General features: G+C 37.7%; 2 protein-coding genes across 9 annotated transcripts in view; one reads left to right on the plus strand and one right to left on the minus strand.

Annotated features, from left to right (window-relative positions):
* Positions 1-22,977, minus strand: part of LOC144009080 (crystallin J1A-like) — a 55,556-nt gene that overhangs the window by 31,388 nt on the left and 1,191 nt on the right. For 5 of the 7 annotated variants that reach the window (XM_077508571.1, XM_077508570.1, XM_077508566.1 and 2 more), the window contains exon 2: positions 21,404-21,507. The gene's annotated coding sequence lies outside the window, so the exon portion shown is untranslated. The remainder of the gene's footprint in view (positions 1-21,403; positions 21,508-22,977) is intronic. The other 2 variants (XM_077508569.1, XM_077508568.1) reach the window with 1 other exon arrangement.
* The window catches only part of vav3a (vav 3 guanine nucleotide exchange factor a), a 71,266-nt gene that overhangs the window by 19,043 nt on the left and 29,246 nt on the right, over positions 1-22,977 (plus strand). For both annotated transcript variants that reach the window (XM_077508557.1, XM_077508558.1), the window contains exons 3-11: positions 16,562-16,620; positions 16,724-16,789; positions 18,127-18,235; positions 18,732-18,833; positions 20,088-20,156; positions 20,307-20,410; positions 20,505-20,604; positions 20,817-20,912; positions 22,866-22,934. In XM_077508557.1, coding sequence (XP_077364683.1) covers positions 16,562-16,620; positions 16,724-16,789; positions 18,127-18,235; positions 18,732-18,833; positions 20,088-20,156; positions 20,307-20,410; positions 20,505-20,604; positions 20,817-20,912; positions 22,866-22,934 — 774 coding nt within the window. The remainder of the gene's footprint in view (positions 1-16,561; positions 16,621-16,723; positions 16,790-18,126; positions 18,236-18,731; positions 18,834-20,087; positions 20,157-20,306; positions 20,411-20,504; positions 20,605-20,816; positions 20,913-22,865; positions 22,935-22,977) is intronic.

Here is a 22,977-nt window from a genome sequence, read left to right on the forward strand (position 1 = left end):
CTGTAATGCTCGCTTGGCTGGGTCTGCAGAAGCTAATGGAGCAAGGAGCAGCGGGAATGGGCTAAGCTGCCACTCACCTGCATTTGTTTTTTTTGTCTTAAAAATAGCAAGTTGCCTCCCTATGAATAAATGATCAATTGTCTGTTTATTGTAGCGTTCGTATAGCGGTGGAATCACATGAAAAATTCACTTAGGGAAAGTTCAAATCCTCTCAACCTTCTTTGCCTTTAAAATCTGGGATAGAACCCATTAGCAAAAAGAGCATTCCCCTCATGGGGGTGAGAGATTTGAGAAAACATGACAAGACTGGAACTAAAAGCTGCTGGATGGTGGCTACACTCATTCAAAGCTGCAGAACACTGCAGTGCTACAAAACACGGTCATGTGCATCAAATCTGTCTGTGGTTGTTTGTACTCACTGCAAGCACATCTGGTTTAAACATCTGTCTTGAAGGCGCAGGTTTAGGATTTTGGGGTTCCTCAGGGAAAGGAGAATCTATGCATCAAGTGGCAAACATTAACTCCGACATTAACACAGGTGAGAGAGAATCAGGTTTGAAGTATAGCAAAGTATTTAAGAAAGCTTTGGAATTCCGTTGCTGTGACAATCTAAAGTGATCTCACTCATTTTGGACTCAACATGTCAGCTTGTTTTAAAGTTGCATCCAAAATGCTGATCGGACATTTCCATTCAAAGTGTCACATGATGGACAAGTTGCTAAGTACTTGGAAAATATTATGTCATGGACTGACCTGAAGAAGGATATTATGTGACACTTTTTTTTATGTCGAACCCCGCTGCCTCCTTAGTACAAATCCAAGTGTGTTTTCTTGGAGTCTTCCTATCTCTGCTGCAGGAAATTTGATCATATTTTACTTTTCAATAAAAAAGGGTTCAGTGAATGCGCATTGGAAACGGGCAGGGTTCAGTACCTCCAATAAGGTTCAGAATTAATCAATCATGCCCAATAAGTAGCTCCAGGGTTCTACATGAAGTCTTTTTGGGTGATGGCCCGGTCAGGCCGCCATTAGTGAACTTTGGATGGCCCGACACAGTCACATGGTCCATTAAATGTTGAACCCTGTAGCTCTCAGGTCCCCAAAAATGATATGGTCTTTTCGTCTTATTTGTCGCATGTGAACATGGAGCTTGATAAATGGACACAAATCTCTTTTGTTAGATTTATCCTTGGCCTATGCTCTACTGAGTACTACAACTCTTAGTCGATCTGACATGAGTGTTGTTCATCTTTTTATTCAGGTTCTGTATTTGCAGAGAGTTTAACTAAGCAGCACAAGGGTGCAAAACTCATTTCATTAAAGAGGTTCACATTTAACAAAGCGTAATTGCTCTTTTATGGCAGCCTGAGTGGAATCTTCTCTACAATTTTGAAGAGGGCGAACATGCTGAGTGTTCTTTTGCGTGAGGAGTGGTAGAAAAAGACACGAGAGTGCAAAGCAAAAATGAAAAGGAAGCAGGAGACGGAGGTCTATTGATTAGTTATTTTCCCCTCAGGTATCAGCGATATGTTTAACAGTGGAAATCCACTAAAGCGGTGATATATCCCCCCCCGACTAGCTTGCCCTTCCTCTCTCCTTCCTCCCTCCGTTGCCCTTCAGCTGTTCTCTATCGAGACAATTTGTGTGACCAGATATCATATGTCATCTCTGTTAATGGATACTATCTTTGCAGCTTTTGCTTAGCTACTGTGTGGGCTACATTTTCACTGACACATTTCCCCCCCACGGCTTATGTTGGCCATGCAGGATTTAGCAAATCGCATACTTGTCTTGCTCACAATGGGGAAACATTCCCATGATGACATTTTTAAGTCGGCAAAGTGATTTATTGTCAGTGTAACTCTGGATTGTTCCTCTGATGCATTTCTTGTACGAGTATGGATTTTATTGGAGGTAATTTAAAATGTCATTCAACCAGTAGAGATTTTATTCTCCAGTGCATTTCAGATTGTTGAAAGTACAAAATCAGTTTCTTTAAACAATTTAAATACTGTACTAAAGTAGAGCGGTCTGCTTCTTTACTGGATTCGTAGTGTTTTCCATTTTGTGCATGCTTTTTACTTCCCGCACACATGGCTTATACATTTTGCATTGAAATTTCAACAATTTGATAGAAGCTTTAAAGCCACTGTGCTCAAAGGGCTGTGGATAATTCATGGACTCCTGGTAACATGACTTACATGGCACTTGCATCTACTTGAGTCACACTTCTGTTGGCTTTCTTCAAGCGTGAATGCACGCACAAATGTGCAAACACTGGGCACACACGCATGCACTTAACAAAACTGAGGACTAGTGATCTCTCTGCCTCTTCGCCTACAAGCTGCAGCTCCGAATTGTCTGTGATTGTTTCAGGGTGTAAGAGGGAAACGTCTTTGATGATTGCGGACGGGTGTTTGATCCGTGCGTGAGCACATTGGATGGCTAAGCTGTCACAACTACCACCTGATGGCATGAAGGAGGGCCCTGTGTGGGTGGTTCACAAGATTTTTTTTTTTGTTGCTAAAAATACAATATATGCAGAAAAAGTATTTCACCCTGGTGGTTTTGTGTACTCATTAAAATGTCAGCGGAATACATTTATCACTTCCCAAAGGGTTGCGTTATATTGTAGGTCTACTGATCCAAGCTGTATCAAGCCACATAATGTGGACTTGCCAATGTTGAGCACAATACGTTCGTTACTGACATGACCAGGCATATCAGTCATTAGGGGTGTGAATTGCCTAGTACCTGACGATTCGATTCGGATCACGATTCACAGGTCACGATTCGATTCGATACCGATTAATCCCGATACGAATTTATAAGTCGATTGTTGCGATTTTTTTTCATTCAAATTTAGAAAATACTAATCAGTAAGCTTGTAGAGTGTAAGATTTATATGAAAATGTATTATTTACTTATCTGAAATTTCAGTCTTATAGAGGTTGTAATCTGTTTCATGTTTGAACAGCATTAAAATAAAATATTAAGGCTTAATGTTCCGTTCATATAACATTCTTCCATGCTCAAGGTGTGAATCCTAAAAAAAAAAAAAAAAAAAAAAAAAAAAAAAAAAAAAAAAAAAAAAATCGATTCTGCCGATTATTGAATCGATTCGAGAATCGCGCGATGTAGTATCGCGATATATCGCCGAATCGATTTTTTTTTTAACACCCCTATCAGTCATGTAACGTTAGTATACCGTACACTTATTCAGCCTGTTCTTTTATTTTTATTTTAAATTGCCTTTCAAGATGACATGGTATGTTTTTGGTGTTGGATTTTACGAAATAAACTTCCCCCAAAAATGCGACTTATACTCCAGTGCGACTTATACAAGTTTTTTCATTCTTAATTATGCATTTTTTGGCTGGTTCGATTTATAATCCGGTGCGACGTATAATCCGAAAAATACGGTATATTGTTGCGCTCTCCGTTGCAATTAATTATCGATACACTGACGGTAGATATCAATGTAATGTGTCCCGTTGTGCAGTGTTATGTTAGAAATGTTTATGCACTTTAATTTGTCTCACTTTACAATGTTTACAGTTATAAGGCTAAGATACAGTGAGGCACTATGTACTATTTTTACATTGTACAAAGTTTTGGAATTGAATAAATGCATAATTAGACATTTTCCTTTTTATGGGCATTTGTTGGCTTTTTCAGTCACATATCGTGAAATGTTGCAAAATTTTTTTTTGACTATATATCAAAAATCGTAGATATCATGTATCGTGATATTATTGATATCGTGAGCCAAATATCGTCACAGTATCGAAGCAAGGTTTGTCGTCCCACCCCTATTTTGCAGCATGTGATACTTGGACTAAGTGTTGCAAAAAAGCCACAAAAAAAAAAAATAAAAAAATAAAAAAAATAAAATAAAAAAATACAGAGTTAATACTCATGCTCAAACCAAGGTGCTGTGAGTTTTGCTGACTCATCATATTGTGTGTGGTTTTCCTCACAAGTTTTTGATCAAACTCTAGATTGTGCGACTTTATTGGCATTCAACTTTGTATGGCAAACAATGCCAGTGTTGACATGAAATGGTTAAGTGGTTGAACAGATTTATCACCCATCCATCATTCCATCCTTACCTGAAAGTGTGTGCGTGTGTGTTTGGCTGTACATACAATACTAGTTGAAAGGAAGCCCCCTACTGAGTTCATAACAGTAAACCTGCAGGGAAGAGAGAACATCCAATAAAAAAGTGCTTTTTTACTTGCAGTGCTGAATGGACATTTTGAGCTTTTCTCAATAAAATAATACAAGTGCAAGTGCAAATATAGTTATGTATAATGTGTTTAATATAGCATTTTATTTTTTTGCCTATATTAGTTTAACATGGGTTTGAGATGTCAACAATGCAGATTGAAAGTACAGCGCACATAGTAGGAGGTCAAAGTGGAATCTGTTTTCTGGCACCTTGGGGAGAAGGCAACATTTTTCATTCTCACTGGTTGCTGTAGTATAGAGGGTACATGGCAGATATTTATAGGCCACCGCTGGGTCTGGGCCAAGCCGGTGTGCATGTGAAGCTGAGCCACCGTGGACAGGATCAAAGACCACAAAGGATGAACTGCAAGTCTACAAACTAGTCTCCCTCACCTCACTGTCCTACTTTCCGACAGCTTTTTCTCCATCAGTGCTCGGCTAGCTGGAACTATAGGGATATACTACGGTGTATTCAGTGTAACTGCATGATATAGAATCGACTTAAAATATTGGACTCAACATTTACAATGCAGACTTGCTGTAGAACGAGGAATTTTGTATCTTGGTACATCATATTGTGTGCGACATCTGTACAGATGTGATAACACTAATCTGTAATTCCTCTACTTAAATTTTCTGATAGATTGGTTATAATTCAGACTTCATTCCTGCTCATGACTGAGGTGCCCTTCATGTTCACTCTAAATTTGGAGGAAAAAAAAAAAAAATCTGGCTCCGTGGAATAAACCACTTTTCCCCCCAGAGCATTTTCTGGCTCAGTGTAAAAGACAAAAGTTTGAGGGGTTTTATATTCAATAAAGTGCAATCTCTGTTTTCCCACATTTTTCAGAAAATATTCCTTTGAGTCTTCGATGAAAGTGCTGCTATCTCTCCTGTAACAATGAATAGGATTTCATAGTGGTGTTTATGATATTTCAAGCTTGTCTGAGATGTTTTTCTGGAACATAAAGATTTCAGGAGCTGTGCATTGTATGCCATTTATTCATTTTCCAGATGCTCAGCGCTTACTATAGAGGTTGATTTCCCCCCCAATGTGTTGCTACCTTGAGGTGGAGTTGGAGTAGGTGGATGCGCTATCATTCAAAGTATGGAGGAATCACATCAACTTTCTCCACAATAATGTTAAGAAACATCCCATATGTATACTGTAGTACTAGTATCTTAATATATCCAATAACATTTTATTCCCAGAATTTACATAGAGCTGGAGTAGTGTTACCAATTTCAAGTTAGGTACACTATATTACCCAGCCTTCATATATTTGTGTTGTAATCAATCTGGGCAGTTTTCTCTATTGTTCCGCTTATTTAGCTAACTGTCCTGCGATTGTTAAAGCGTACCGCGCTCCTTGCCCAGTGTCAGCTATGATGGACTCCAGCTCAACTCGAGGACAAGCTGTATTGAAAATTGATGTACTGGTAGTTTTGTTGTAGTTAGTGTTGTAATTGTGTTAAAATAATATCCTCAAGTCGCATCTCTGTCTCCGTAAAAGCCATAAACGCTGGACACAGTTTAGCGTATTTGTAATGGATGCATGGTTTTGACTCTGACTCAAATTATTCTGGTCATTTAGAATTGTGCACAGCTGCATGACTAAAAGTGGGAAATTCACGCAGTGAGCTCTTGTGCATATTCACTGCGTATTTAATTCTTCATGATTATAATGGGGCATCCTTAGGGCATTCTTACTGATGCAAACACAATTACCCCATATAGCTATGACAAGATGGTTATTTGTAGACATTGTTTGGAAGCAGACATCCTGGTAACACATTTGTTACATAACAGAATGAACTGTGCTTGTCTTGAAATATTTAACTCTTACACTGTATGTATACCGGTAGATTAAATAGAAAGTGTATTTGTAGAATAAGTGCTGAATTCAGGATATTGGGAAAACGTTTCAGGATCTGCAACTAGGTGTAATTATGTTTAGCTTGTTCCACAGTGATGTGAATTACAATCATGTCTCACACTAAATATGTGCGGTAATAGCTCTGGTCAATATCATCTACCCTCAGCGGAAGTTGCTAATAAAATGGCTGACATGTGAACTACCATGATGAATCGTGGCGTGAGGTTGCAGAAAGATGAATAACCCTGATTCCGCTGATGTACAGTAGATCATTTTTTTTCTCCTGTGTTCTGGTTCAATATTTCTCTTTTACACATACATATACAGTTAGTGCACTTTTACTTAGGCAGGATTTAGACTGAGTCCAATTCTGATTTAGAGATGATATCAGAAATAACATTATTGTGCAGCAACACCGCAGTAGTAATAAGTAAGGAAACGTAAAGATACAGACAAGGCTGAAGTCATCATACTGTATAAGACGTGGCTGTCTTCAGCTAATGGACTTGCAAGCTTTCACTGTCATTTTGATTTACTTTGGTGTATCATTTGTGTAGACGCGTATAGAAGTTATTGATTGTGCTGTGACAGGGTATATCAGGTCTGTTCATTTCAATTTTACTTACACGGGCAGTAATTTTATCTCGTCTATTCATTCAAGGCTTTTTTTTTTTTTCCAATGTAAGTTCACATTTGTTTGGAATATGAGGCTGACTGAATGGAGCAGGGGTCATCATGATCATACATCAACATTATAAATTGACTACGACCAGTATCAAAGTCCTCAAACAGCAAAACACATCGATATTTGATAATAAATAAACTCATGCAGCCATGGAGGGTATTCAAAAAAAAAAAAAAAAAAAAAAAAAAAAAGTGTTCATCTGCAAGGATAAACAGTTAAGCCATTTTCTGTAGCTTTTGCACATCAGTTCAAGTTTGACAAAGCTGTCTCTACATTAAACTACATTCCGGTCCTGTAAATGTACCATAAAGTGAATGAACATCTTGTAGGTGAATCAATATTCATAGTCATCTATAAGACTTATTTGTCCTAACATTTGGTAAGAAATTGCTAGTTAGAATAACAAAAAAAAAAAAAAAAAAATGGTTTGCTCCACGTCATCCATCTTGACAGTGCAAAGCCTTGTTCAAAACATATCTGGTCCCATTAGAAGGGGACTCAGAGGAGAGGTCTACAATATGACTAAACTATGCAGCCTTGCTGACTTTGTTAATTTCATTCACATTGTGACATTTTAAGTGTAAATTGGTTCCTGATTTGTTGACTTCAGGAGTAGGGCTGCATAATATTGGAAAAAACATGATATGCGATATAGTTGCTGAATATAGCGATATTGATATTATTGTGATATTTAACATGCAACTATGAAATGGCATTTTAATTATTTAACTCATTCACTGCCAGTCATTATAGAAATTTTTTACATTTCCAATACTCACGTGATATTACATTCAATAATTATATATAAACCGAATCTACCAAATAACAGAATAGACTCCCTACTTTTTGTCCCGTCCCGTTCTTTTATAATTGACAGCAGAAAAATGTAGGTTTGCCAAAATACAGCCATTTCTCCCATGGACTCTGAAACTGTGTTTATTTCCTATAAAATGGGGCAATGATGTCATCTACCGGTGGTTGGGCATCAGTAAAGTTGTTTCCAAGTTTGATATTTCCAGTGGAGCATGCTCAGATTCGCCCCCATTTAGCACCGCTCTAAAAAATACAATTGACAAGTATACTTGTCAAAGGCAGTGAATGAGTTTTAATGAAAGAATAAAATTTGTTCATGCGGCAAAATACCTCTCAATAACGTCCAACTATTGGATGAGCATAAAAGCACAACATTCCATATGGAACTTATTGCATGTATTCGCGATATGCATATTGCATGGGCCAATATTGAGATATTGATATGTTTTTGATATATTGTGCAGCCCTATTCAGTAGTACTGAAGAGAAAGAAAAGTTCAATTGTTCTTTGTCCAAACTTGCCTTGTTAGAGGACGTTAACACAGCTTCTAACCATATGTCCAATTGTGACACTCAGCTTTCTTGTGGAAGTGTGTGACTGACACAGCAAGATGAAATCCTCTGCGAAGAAGAAAATGTTGAGGGTATGTTTTTGTTTTTAAATTTACAGACTCATGCACTATTTACAAAACAACCATCACATTTAAAATTGTGATGCTTTTTCAATTAATTCCAATTGAGAGTGAAAGGATCGAGCTCCACTTTAGTAGCTGTCGAAAAGTTTTTTTGAAATGCTGATGATTGAAAAATTGAAAAATGCCTCAGGCAGACTCCTCTCAAGTTTGTGCTCAGTCAAATTTCAGTGGCAAGATAAAGAAAGTGTCACTTAATGAGGGGGGGGGGGGAAAAGGACTCATTTGGAAACTAGGGATATGATGACATCTTTAGCATGGCTGCCACTTTACATTTAATTTTCATAATAGCAATGAAATTAACAGCAATACGTTCTGGAATCCTGTCTAAAGAAAAGAATACATATCTTGATTAGAATAAAAATTTTAAAGAACTTCTGCCTTCCTGATGTTACATAATGGAGGCCAATACGGTATTAGCCCAGAAAGTGTGTCATTCATTTGCATTTGTTTTTAACTGCTGACAGATTAGCACCATATAGATCCATTTTAATGGGATCCTTGCGTCTATCGTCACAAAGCACAATCCTGATATGCACTGTTAACTTCATACGTCGCATTTGGCATAAATAATAATAATAATAAAAAAGTACACTATATACAATTGGGGTATACAATCTGATTAAACATTTGGAGACTTGAGTGTATCTCATATACAACCCCTTGCAAAAAGTATGGAATCATCAGTCTTAATGAGCACTCACTCAGACGTTTCATTCTGTAGAACAAACTCAGATAAAAAGCATGAAACTGTCATAAGGTCATTCCAAAGTGCAACATCTTGGCTTTCAGAAACACTAAAAGAAATGAAGAAAAAACATTGTGCTGGTCAGTAAATGTTACTTTTATAGAGCAAGTGCAGGGAAATAAATATGGATTCACTCCATTCTGAGGAAAAAAAATATGGAATCACTCCATTTTGAGCAGAAAATAAGGACACACCCAGTCAATTTCCTTTCCTTAATTGGGCACCCGCCTCAAATTACATCTGCTCGTTAGTCAGCAGTTAAAAACAGTGCAGTTATCACACCTTGGAGGGCTGCTAGACCAAGTGGATTGGCAAGAATCATGGCTCCAACAAGGGAGATGAGACCAAAGACAGGATTATCAAACTTCTTGAAGAAGGTAACTACACGTATGGTTGCCAAAGATGTGGGCTGTTCATCGTCAGCTGTATCGAAGATCTGGACCAAGTACGAACAGCATGGGAAGGTTGTTAAAGTCAAGCGTACTGGTAGACCAAGGAAGACATCTAAGCGTCAAAACAGCTAAAGTCCATATGTCTTGAAAACAGAAAATGCACAACAAGACGAATGAAGAATAAATGGGAGGAAGCTGGAGTCAATGTATGTGACAGAACTGTGCAAAATCGCTTCAAGGAAATGGGATTTACATACAGGAAACCATCATTGACGCTTAAACAAAAAAAAAAAAAAGGACAAGACTGCAATGGCCTAAGGAGAGGCAATCATGGACTGTGGATGACTGGATGAAGGTTATCTCCAGTGATGAGTCACGAATCTGCATAGGACAAGGTTATGACGCTGGAACTTTTGTTTGGTGCCGTTCCAGTGATTTACAAAGAGGACTGCCTCAAGAAAACATAAAAATTCCCCACAGTCCTTGATGATATGGGGCTGCATGTCAGGCAAACGCACTGGGTTGTGGTTAAATCTTCAATAAATGCACAGGTTTACATTGACATTTGGACAGCTTTTTTTTTTTTTTTATCCCTTCAATTGAAAAAATGATTGGGGATGATGAAATAATTTTCCAAGATGACAATGCATCATGCCACAGAACAAAACCTGTGAAAGAATTCCTTGGCGAAAGATGCATCCAGTCAATCATAATGGCCTGCAAATAGCCCAGATCGCAACCCAATTGAAAACCTGCTGTGGAAATTTGAAAAAAAAAAAAAGAAAAAAAAAAGGTCCACAGCAAGGCTCCGACCTGCAAAGATGATCTGGCAACTACAATCAAAGGGAGTTGGCACCAGATTGATGAAGAATACTGTTTGTCACTCATCAAGTCCATGCCTCAGAGACTGCAAGCTGCCATAAAAGCCAGAAGTGGGGCAACTAAATACTAGTAATGTGTTTTGATTGTTTTTTCTTTGTTTTTAATGATTCCATATTTTTTTCCTCAGAATGGAGTGAGTCCATATTTATTTCCCTGCACTTGCTCTATAAAAGTAACATTTACTGAGCCAGCACAATGTTTTTTTTCTTCATTTCTTTTAGTGTTTCTGAAAGCCAAGATGTTGCACTTTGGAATGACCTTACGACTGTTTCACGCTTTTCATCAGAGTTTGATCTACAGAATAAAACGTCTGAGTGCTCGTGCAAAGACTGGTGATTCCATACTTTTTTGCTAGGAGTTGTACGTGCATGCGTTTATCTGTGTAACATGTTTAAAGGAATGCTTGTTTATGTTGACAGTTGTAAGTTCCCTCCCTCCAGCTGTCAGCAAGGTGAAGATTTGGCAGATCAAACGTGTTTGCGCCTCAAGCTGTGTGGGAATATCAGCCTATCCCAGTCTGTCTCCATGTGTGAAAACAGTGTGAATGTGCGTTCCCCCATATGCGAAATCTTCGTTTGTAGGAGTGCAAGAACAATTTCAAGGAAGTGATTGCTGCAGAGTTACTGACTGAACATTGTTGCATGTGTACATGTATCATAAGGGATTGGTGTCTGTCAGCACAGATGCCATTCACCTGGTTGGAAATTGGAGAATTTGACCTCATGCTGCTGAGATGAAGCAAGTAGGCGGCAGTGCAAATCATCATATCATATTCAGACTTTATACTGTGCTTGTTTATTTAACTTGCAGCAGATCACATGACTGAGCTGTCTAAGTGTCTTGGAGTGTCTTCAACTTCCACTGGGACGGATCTGTTCCAGTGTTTTCTTCTGGAAAATTCATTTCTGAGCATGAGACATGTTAGCAGCTGAGCCAGTTGTTGAGTCATTAGTATAGAGTGACAAAACGAGATAAACTCGCAGAAATGGACACCATCAAGTCATTTTGTGGATCATCGTCATGCGTTATTATACGATTTGAATATGAGTATAATCCAACCTTGCTGAGATTATGATCCATTTTTATGAGCTAAATATCAAAGCTATTTTATTGATGATCTAAATTGTATAATTTATAGGCCAGGGCCTTTTAAAATTCATATTTCTATGTTATGTCCTTTATCATAAGTTTATATCTTAGGATGGGTTGTCCTGATCACGTGATCACATCATTTTTACCTGATCAGAATCTGAGGAAAAATGTAGTTTTTTTTGTTTTTTTTAAAATACAATTATTTGATTTTATTAGATTTTTAACCCAGAGGTATACAGACATTGCCAAAAGCAAAAAAAAAAAAAAATACATACAATTAATATGTTTTATACTACGCCACATTGCATCACAGCCAGAAACAACCAGCGGAGGAACGTCCTGGTAGTTATCACGCGGAGCTAACGTGAAGCTAGCATCATCCAACAATGATAATGTCTGCAGTATGGAAATAAATATGGAAAGTGGAGACATGTTTGCAAATTTTGCATATAGGAAGGGTAGCGGTGTGTTTAACACAAATTTAATCCGCCACCTGAGAAATGTACATGTTTTGAGCTGAACCATTTGGAAACTACACCAGTAGAAAAAGTAGTTTTACAGTGAATGTTTTATATTCATTCTCACCAATGAAGTTGACATTCAAACTGTCCATACTGGGATCTCAATGAAATATTTATTAACAGTATCGGAACTTAATAATGCTGTAGCTTAAATGAATAATAGATATTGATGCATCATCATCATCATTTCAGAAAGCAACTTATCGCAAAGGCTTAGTGTGGACAAGGTGTGAGGTTGCTTTGCCGAGCAAATTCCACTGGCAACAAGGACTGAGGGAAGACGTGTGCCGCATTCCAACCAGCCCGACATCTGTATATCCAGGCCCGCTAATTATGTAATACGGGTGTTAATGATCCGTGGCTTTGATTGCCAAACATTAGCTCGCCAGTCTCTGAGCTTATCAGATTTTTATTGGCTTCTCACCGAGTTGACTGGATCTTATACGCTGCTGCATCTGTCAGACGTGGTGAACTAAACAAAAACAGGATGCGTTTTTACATCTTCAGCATACTCACTGGCCACTAGATGTTCAATGTGTTCGTGTTTAAAAAAAAATTCTAACAGAATTGTACTGATGTTTTTTTTTTTTTTGCTGACTTTTATTTGACTTTGTTCAAACATGGCCTTCAAATTGAATTCAGACGAGGATTTTCTGGGCAAGGAACCACAAGGAGGGTGTCAACTTATGACAGTCATTAAGGCGTCAGTAAAACCGCAGTTGGTTCCAAAGCCAAGTCCCTGTGTTTGTTTTTTCACATTCTGATTAAAGAAGTCTAATATCCATTTGATGACATCTTAAAAATCATCGAACGATACAATGAAAGACACTGGTGTGGTCTATTACATAAGAATGAAAACTAAAAGCTGGAGTCAAGCGCGCTTGATGCTAACGCCGTACGAAGTGGCTTTCACACCTGCTCATTTACCGTGCTCGACTATGTCTCCCAGTGTTTGGCTCCCGGTTATCGCAAAAACAGCCGATCCCAGGTCATGTCAGGTCAACAGGACGTGTGAAGCTTCCCTTTGTGTATGCATCTTTATTTTAAGCACAAGACAAAAACTTAATATTGATTTTTTTTTAATTTTTTTTAGTGTCATTACACATGATATTTGAGACCTCGTGGTGAAGCATTTGGATGTCTTCCTCATGATGTGCAGGACGATACAAGGGAATGTTTTGGTATTTTTTTCCCCACAACCGTAATATGTTTTGGACATAGGCCGTGTTCAGCATTCTTAGCTATTTTCTGTGGCTTGCATGTCAGATGAACTGGATCATTAACTTTTATAATTATGTTTATATAATGCGGCCAATTTCAAATGACCTACTCTGTAGACTTCTTTCCAGTTAAATGTTCGTAAATGTTTGTATATTGATAAATAAAAATTTAGCTCCAAAAGTGTACCTGCTTTTAGTTTTAGATCAGGGATGTCCAAACCTTTTGATTTGAGGGCCACATACAGAAAATCAGAAGGACGCAAGGGCCACATAATGTTATGAAGAGGAATTGTGTTTAGTCCTAAAAATTGTACAAATAATTTATTTGTGTTTTTGCATATTTAGAAAAATGCTATAGTATATAAACCAATTTATTTGCAATATGGCAGTAGTGTTGTTATAGTTTTGGAATTTTTCATTTTAGTTAGTTTTTATTAGTTTTCAGGGTGGTTCTGTTAGTTTTTATTAGTTTAGTTTGTTAAAAATGCTTAGTTTTACTTCAGTTTGTTAGTTTCAGTATTACTATTAGTTTTAAAAAAAAATATTTATTACTTGTGCACAATATTTAAAAAACAGCATGGGAGCAACGTCAACTGAAGGTGCTTTTCTATTGGCTGCTGCTAGATGACGTCACTTCTGTGTGACATACTTTCAAATGTCATTAGTCCGGTTTATATGAAAATAAATGACTAAAAATCACATTTAAAATCATCCCCCAAAGACTCGTGCATTAAATTAATTACCGAAGACTAAAACGAAGGACATATTTGCTATAATTCTAGTTAGTTTTAGTTAGTTTTGTAAACATAAAATGTAGTTTCAGTTAGTTTCGTTTTTTAAAAAAGCATTTTCGTTTTTATTTTATTTCGGTAACAATATTGTTTTTTTGAATTTTAATAAAAAAAAAAAAATAGTTTTAGTTAACTAAATTAACCTTTAATGGCACCTGTTTTTCGATACCCTCGATTCTTACTTTGACCATCTCCAGACATTTTTGTTCTGTTTATTTTATTTGAACTGAGACAAATGCCATTTTTAGCATGTCGCAGGCCACTGAAAAATGGACAGCGGTCCGCAAATGGCCCCTGGGCCGTAGTTTGGACACCACTGTTTTAGATGGTAATCTAGAAATTCTGAAAAAATTAAGCACAGAAAATCAGAAACTGGAACAGCGGGTTATAAGTGTAACACTCGTTATTTTGCCCCTCTATCAACAGCATTTTTTATTATTTTTTTAAATCTAAATCATTAAGCCAACAGATACTGACGATAAGTCACAGTGATGTGTTCAAAGACACGCTGCTGCTACGCTCTCGCCTCCCTTTCATCACTGCAGACGCACTCGTCAGACAGTTTTAATTACACTGGTGTTGAATAATTACATGAGACAAGACAGCTTTATGAGAGAGCCAACGAGGGTCAGCTGCTTTACCGTTTACCTACAACATGGCTGGCTGCACAAATAAGGTTTTTCATGGCCCAAATTGAGGCACATGTGGTATTAGACTTTACACAGATATGATTGGCTGGATCGGATCGATAGATATATTGCATTTTTGCAAAATTGGTGATCGATTCTACTGTCATAATTAATTGGATAAGCAAAATAAGACATTACTGCAAACAATCTTGTTCATACAGGGATGTTCTGTGCTACTATCGTTAATAATCTAAGGTTTCCCAGCATATATAGTTTTAAAAAATGGAGGGAATATAATATTATATAATAATTATCCTAATTAAAAGGTCCAAAACAGGATGATAATTGCCTGAGGTTGAATTAAAAATAATTGAAGCACTCACATTAAGGTTAATGATTTGGGCTGATGGCAATGATAAATTATATCCAGCTTTAAAAGGCTTAGAGTCTTAGACATTCTCGTGCCATGCACTAAAAGCAGCAATTATATTTATTTTTGCTCCGCTATTTGCACCCGCTATTTTTGCTCTTCAATTCAAATTCACTGCCAATTGGACTTCCAACCCTTCATTTGCCTTTGTGAACGTTGTTTGACATGTGTTTTATATAGTGAGTGAGTTGTTCAACTGCAGTCATGCGTGTGCATTTGGCCATGTGCAGATGGTCACTTGTGTTGCAAATATGTGTGACTAACATAGTCAGAGAAGCTGAAGGGCACGGTGCTATGCGACTCATCCCACTGGAGCGCCTCCAGTCTTCTGTTCAGCACACATTGGATCTTGTTGCGCCAGCCAATTGGCCCGTTTTCACTACTGGATGAAATACAAAACTCATCTAATAACCTGTGAGGGTGAATAACTGCAGTCGAGGAAAATTATATCTACGTTATAGTTAGCATATAGTCCTATTTTTTTGGATTATTATTGTCTCTAAGATAGTTAATTTACACTAATCACCACTAAAATACGGATGGGATCGCCCCGTTTCACAGATTCATCATCAGCAAGATGAGGTGCACCTACACAGACCAGTGCAACCCAATTTTTAATGAGCTTTTTAATGGCAAGGTAACCAAAATACAGGTAATAGAAACGATTATCTCTGATTGTCTCTGAACTGTATTATTCACTTTAGGTATGTACCTGCTGTGCCTCATTTGGTGGCTAATGATGATCAGTGGAACAACAACAACCACGTTTCTTTTTTTTTTTTGTGTGCTATTAGTTTCTGACAGAGAACCGGGAAAAGCCAGTTGTGTGATCAGTACTGATCTGTTTGAGCACCTCAGGGCAAATGTCTGTCGTGTCAGTGAATTGATGACCCATAAATGGCTGGCTGTGGCTCCTTTGTTACATGCAGAATTGCAAAAAAAAAAAAAAAAAAAAACTACATATGGATGATGATTCAACCACCATCTATCAATTCATGATGTGCTTATTAAGTCATGTTCTTGTGCTACACTGTTCATCTCTCATTTGTTTTGTTTTTGTTTTTTTCTTATAAGATAAATATGTAATTTAGTTGACGTCTTTTGGAAAAGAGTTTGTCACTAAAAGCATGTTTGTCACTCAAAGCATTGTTGCTTTGAAAAGTTTGTAAAGGCTACCCTCTAGTGTCCTTTGTGAGAATTGCTACACAACATTCTTATAATGTACAATGCACTGCAGTACTTAAAATAATTAGGAATGCTGTGGTAAATATTTTCATTAATACTATTAGGTGCCATTATTTTTTTCATTATGTCATTATAAAGCTAGAACTTGTTATAGCAAAAACTGTTATTCCTCAACAGACTGATTATAAAAACAAACAAACAACCCTCCTAAATGTCAGTCCAAATCCTAATTGGTTCTGTTATTTCAGCATCCAGCAAAACAATAGTGCCACTGTAAAAGTACAATAGAAAAATAATGTGTCATTATTATTCTATTATATTTTTAAGATACTCTTAATAGTACTGGTAAATTCACATCTCCATTTCCATTGCAGGTTATGGACACACTTTCCAAGCTCTCTCTCACAACATTTGCACAACAAACTGGAATCAGGTATGTTTCAGTTGACAAGACATGAATAAAATGTGATGTTTTAGAAGCCGGAGAGTTTACAAAAAGTGACTGAAAAGTGATTTTTTTCCCCCCCCTCTCAAAGGTCTTTTCCAACTGAAGAAAGACTTGACGATGAGAGTATCTACAATCAGCTTGAAGACCTAATAGAGTATGCATTCGACACATACACGTTATTCATAATGCTTCTTTTTCCTTTTTTTTGCCGACTGCTGCAGTTTTAGGACCAATATTAATTAGGCATTTGGTACCAAACTGCTCATTTTTCTTAGTTGCCTTCAACAGCACGACTTGTTGGTGAAATTATCTAGGTTTTCGCCTCGGGGTGATTGAGTCTCCCTCCTACGACACCATGCTGAGGAACATTTGTTGCCTGGGTGTTGACTGGAAGGCAGCCACCTCCTCCAGGGCTGTCAGTGCCACCTCACCCTTTGCGTTTTCCTTTTTCACACCACAAGGCATGTAAAAAGCTTGTGGTTTGACCGTCTGCTCATTCAGACTGTATTCAACTCTAAATTTCCACACTCACTCAAGAAACTCTGCATTTTGAATCCGGGAGCATTTGCATGCCGATTGAGTGCTTCGGGCTAATTGACAAATAGGTTACCTGAAATGTGAGGCTTGTAGGTGGTCTCCTCTCTCCTATTTGTTTGGAAGTAACTTTATCGAAACAACACATGCTGCTTTTCATTCATTTTGGAAAGTGAACAAAGACCAAAGTCAATATTATATAATCCACCTACATAGCAAACAAGGCTGCTGGCACAATTCTTTCCAAAGCCTTCTATCGAAGTGCAATGCTGCAAAGAAAAAGATTTGGAGAGCATTTGAGTAATATGGATTTTGAAGGTTCTGAAGATTAACATTTTGGGGGACTGGAGCTGCTGCTGGCAATGTGTGGATGCAGTTTATTTATTTGTATTTAACACATATTGTGCATGGGCTATTTTTACAAGGTGTATATTTCGACATGTGAGGTCGACATTGAAAAACATTTAAAGGGTGATTTACAATAACTGTTGTAACTTAAATCAGCAGAGCGAGACAATGTTACAGTTAAAGTGCTTTTGGGAGGCCTCCCACTACTATACGGAGCTCTGCTCTGTGTTAGTGCTGACAGCTGCAGGCGCTGAAGAGAGCCCACGAGTGAGTGTTGACAGTTGGGATGTAATAGACGTCTGACAAGGGCCAGCAGTGGACATAAGGGAGGTAAACTGAGCAGAGTTCTGCACTTGACTGAAAGTCTCGTTTCAGTGGTTGACTGATGATGTTCGGCATCATTAATACACATCAGATGGACATACTGTACACCGGCGGGAGAAAACTTTTTATTCACCCATTTTTGCCATCATAAAGTAAAAATTAAACTATTTACAGTACTACTATAATACTATCATAATGATGACTGAAATGCTGCTTGATTGAGATTTTTCTTGAGTGCAAGCAGCCGCGTGATACAAGTAAATATGTTTTGCATGTGTGCTACAGCGAGAACAGAGTAGAAGATGAAGAGGATCTGTATGACTGTGTGTATGACGGTGAAGAGGGCGGTGACATCTATGAGGACCTGATGAAAACAGAAGCTGTTGCTCCCCCGGTCAGTCTTTTTTTTTCTCACATCACTCCTGCCAGTCATGACATCACACCACATGACAATGAGTCAGCTACATCAGGCACATATGTGGAAATACTTTTCCCATGTTATTTAAATGCATGATGGATTATACTATGTTTAAATTACGTATTTAACTTTTTTTTTTTCTTCATAATTATCTGATATGATATCATTTGGTTGTGGTTTGTCATCAGTCATTGTCCAATAGGGATTAATTACCTGGACATTTATTTTGGATGCATGCAAGTTAAGCATACATATTTAAACAAATATTCAACAGTGTGTGGAAAATTTGGGGATTTTAATTTGTACGTGTTCTTGTAAAGTCCGATACTAATATGCACAATATTAATACGAGTTGTTTTACATTATACTTCCCATGTACTATTTTGAAGACAATGTCTCCAACCTGCATGCGACTGAACTTGAAGTTTGTCAATTATGTATACATTATGTGTATGTTTTTGTGGGGCTGCAGGTGTTCCAGCAACAAGCAGGGGTTGACCTCAGAAATTGCTGTTTGACAGAAATCAAGCAGACAGAGGAAAAATTTTCTGACACCCTGGACTCAATAGAAAAGGTACACAGAATTTTCTGTGATTTCAAAATGTGGTGAAAAGTGGTATTAAAACATTAAATTTAACTTGTGGCTTTCTTTGCTTCATCTAATTATCCTATTCAAGAGCTGCATTAAAAATCCCCCATCTTAGTGGCGATATTTAGTCAAGTCAAGTCATCTTTATTTATATAGCGCTTTCAAAAAGCCTTAGCTGTCACAAAGTGCTTTACAGAAACAACAAAACAAACATAACACATGAACCGCAATATAATACAATCACAATTCAACATTTATTAACATTAGCTTAGCATGCTAACTTAGCATAAACATTAGCTTAACATGGTAACGTAACATTAGTATTAGCTTAGCATGCTAACCTAGCATTAGAATTAGGTTAACATGCTAAATTAGCATTAGCATAATGGCCCTGGATATATTTACAATGTACAGTAAGAGGTGGGATTGGAACCCGCAACCTCCTGGTTACTGAACAATACACTCTCCCAACTGCGCCACTGACCAGTATCAGAAAGCTGGTAATGATAATCAGTTGTATGTATGTTAGTGGGCGTGGAAAGTCGGACAGAAAAAGTTCAGTGTCAGTCCCATTGAAAATGAATGAGGAAAGGTTGATCTTTAACGTTAAATTGTGCAAGCTCCAACCACACTCATAATTTAATTGTTAAACCAGTCAAACTAAACTGAGCATAATCTAACTTTTCTATTTTTTTATTTTCTTGTCTCCGATCTCTTTGCACTCTGTCCAATGACTGTATAGTCTAAAATCTTAATTCTAAGTCAGTAGCCATTAATGAGCCAAGGGAGTGCTTTTCTATGAGAAAAATGTTCAAGTGCACTCCAAGATGGTGGGAGGCTGCGTCTCTTCCGACCCATTCAGCGTACTTGTCTTTCTCTCTCCTGTTTATGTTCAAAGTGTGAAAAAGACCCTTCTTGATTTCCCAGTGGGGTGCGGCACTAGATGACTTTCAATATGAAGTGGATGGTGTAATTTAGCACGCGCTCGCCCGCTGCTTTGAGGTGGAGAGGTGACTAGGAGGTGGAAGCTTTTTTTTCTCTGAGAGGAAAATCATTAAATTGTAAACTCTGAAAATGAGATTATTGTCTTGACCCAGACAGTGCTCCTTGTTTTCGCTGACAGCAGCGACTTTGCAACTTGGCCGCGTATTATAATGACCTCTTGCAAAATGACTTAGCCACTCTTATTCTAGAGGGACTAGATTTATTCTCAGTGCCTTCTCTTTCTTTCTACAACAGAACTTTATAACACCGCTCTCTGTGTTTCTATCCACGGCGGAGATGGAGAAAGTATTTGTGAATATACCGGTAAGTCATAATTTTTTTTTTTCTTAGTCCTCTTGCCTACCTCACAGAACATTTTCCAAATATTTTTTTTATTCCTGGTACATGATAACATTTACTGTAAATGCAACTAAAATTAAAAAGTGAGGTTATTTTTGTGTGTGTGTGTTTCAGGACCTGGTGAACGTTCACAAATGTTTACTGCAGGAAATTCAAGACTCAGTCCAACACAGAAGTGCCCAAAATCTTCACCAGATCTTTATTTCTTTCAAAGAAAGGTGCAATACGTAGTTTGCATCTCATAATCCACTGAAAGTAGACTCATGTATTCATAACCTTACTCACTAAAAAGCATGCTTTTATGTATTTTAGGCTGCTAATCTATGGGAAATACTGCAGTCATGTAGAGACAGCCATTGCCACACTAGACTGCATATGTAAAGACAGAGAGGACGTACGCATGAAGCTTGAGGTAAAAGGTTTTATTTTCTGTCAAGTTCTGTAAATTGTATTTCCAGCAAGCCGTTTCCCAGCGTCTAATAGACAGCCAGACAGTGCCTCCAAGTGTACACATAAAGAATTGCATCATCTAAAGAGAAATACAGTCTACAGAACTACACATTGAAAATGTTCTATTCCGTCTTAAATTAGTTACCTAACATTATATTTTGTGTTATTTTTCAGGAGTGTTCAAACAGAGCCAACTATGGCAAATTCCCTCTGCGGGATCTGCTGTTGGTTCCCATGCAGCGGGTCTTGAAGTACCACCTCCTTCTGCAGGTGCAGAACTAATTTGATAATTTTATTAATTTTTCTTTTGGGTGCAATGAATAGTTGATCAGTGACAATTCGTTAAGTGTATCACAAATAGCTCATGAGATAATTCTAGATTTTTATTATTTTTTTTAATTCTATTATTTTTCCAATTCAGCCAATGCTATTGAGTTTGCTGATGAAGGCCAAATAAATGACATTCAGTAAATAGTTATTTTTATCAAAATAGAATTCATATTTGACATTCAGTACTTTCAGAGGAGAAATCACTTTCACTCATGTCCACTAGAGGCACCACTCTCTACCTTTTATCTTTTTTTTTGTACTTTGGAGGAGGGGAGAAAATGCAGTCAATTGACAACATATTGGGGACACCAGTTTCACTTACACACCTATTCCTTCATTTTTCCACTTTATGGATGTACTTTGCACAGGATATGAGAGTGTTCACAGGAATTGTGCACTCTGACGTGTATTGGTAAGGTTAGAGGACTCACCTTGCTCACATTCTCCTCTTTCATCTCAAGGTGTTTGATTGTGTTAAGATCAGGCCTTGCCGATTCCTCATCCTCGTTCAATTCTATATCCAGGAACAGCCTTGCTGGGATAGAATGGGCAATGAGTTACACATGTGAAATAGGAATTTTATTTGTTATCAATTATAAATTGGATAAATAGAGAAAAGGCCTTTAGAATTGTTTCTTGCAAGAACATATATTGCTACTGTGGTGCACAAATTAAAACAGAATTCATGCCTTATTCTGGATGACTGAGTTCCTTCTCAATTTTGTCCGCAAGATGATCAGAGGCAAGATCGTGGACAGAATAGCATCAGTATATCATTGCCCCAAAGTCTTTACTCACCATCCACTTGGGCATGCACTGATATGCAATGCAGAGGGAGCCAAAGGGATCATTAACACATTCACTGCCAGCCCAGCAAAAATCCTTTATTTGACGTCTTTTTCCGTCAATGGCAATCAATGAGTTAAGATGAGATGTAACCAAAATTGACGGATTTTTAAGCAAAATTTGCCTTAAAAAAAGAAAAAAGGAAAAAAGGATTCTGCAATATAATCACAAAATATATTGGCACATTGTGTTTAACACATTCACTGCCAGCCCAGCAAAAATGCATTATTTGACGTCTTTTTCTGTCAATGGCAGTCAATGAGTTAAAGTCAAGTCTAAGTCTAGTACAAACCACAGTTATATAGTAATTCTTCCAAAGCATTTGCAGGTTTACTTTTCCTCAGTGTGAGCCTTTCTGTGTTTTATATTCTCTTCTGTGGCCCAGCGCTCTTTCCATGCCCTCACCGAGTCCAATCATGTTCGGCCCCGACTATCTGTTTGTACACTCCCTTGCCCTGTATCTCTCAAGCAAGGTTTGATAAACAGAACTCTGCCATCTTGCCAGTGATAATAATGCCTGGTTGAGCATGACTGACGTCAGGGATTTGGGCAGTACTGAGCAAACATATACAGCATATACGTATCTCCCTCTGGGATTCATTGGGTGTGTGCGCATGTGGGAGGAGGACGTTTTTATTGGCTTGGAAGAAGGACATGCATAGCATCCTTCCTTATCCGCCACTGCTGCGGTCTAGATGTCTTGTTTATGCTGCAGCATGGCACTGGCAAGCAATTTCAAATACACTGTTTCTCTCAGATAAACACAATCAGATATGTTTCTTTTTCCACTAACCTTTTCCATTTCATATCTAGATCCGACCTAACTTCTTGTGCGGGATGTAGCAATATGTTTTCCCATAGATATGATAAAAGAAGTATTTTGGATTTTCTACATTCACTTTTCCATATGCAATCTTGTGGAACATGATTGTGTTTGTTCAGCCAGTAGATAATTACGTTTTTCTTACACAAAAGGAAAGCGGCGTGTTCCCATGGGCCGCTCTGGAAGTTTTGTTTAAGTCGAACTAACTTGTTACCCGCCAACAGGAGCTCGTTAAACACACTCACGACGCCACAGAAAAGAGCAATCTGCGGAAAGCATTAGATGCCATGAAGGTATATAGATTTTCTTCCTGTAAAAATTTACAGAATCTATCAA

This window comes from Festucalex cinctus, chromosome 20 (assembly GCF_051991245.1).
Source record: "Festucalex cinctus isolate MCC-2025b chromosome 20, RoL_Fcin_1.0, whole genome shotgun sequence".
NCBI lineage: Eukaryota > Metazoa > Chordata > Actinopteri > Syngnathiformes > Syngnathidae > Festucalex > Festucalex cinctus.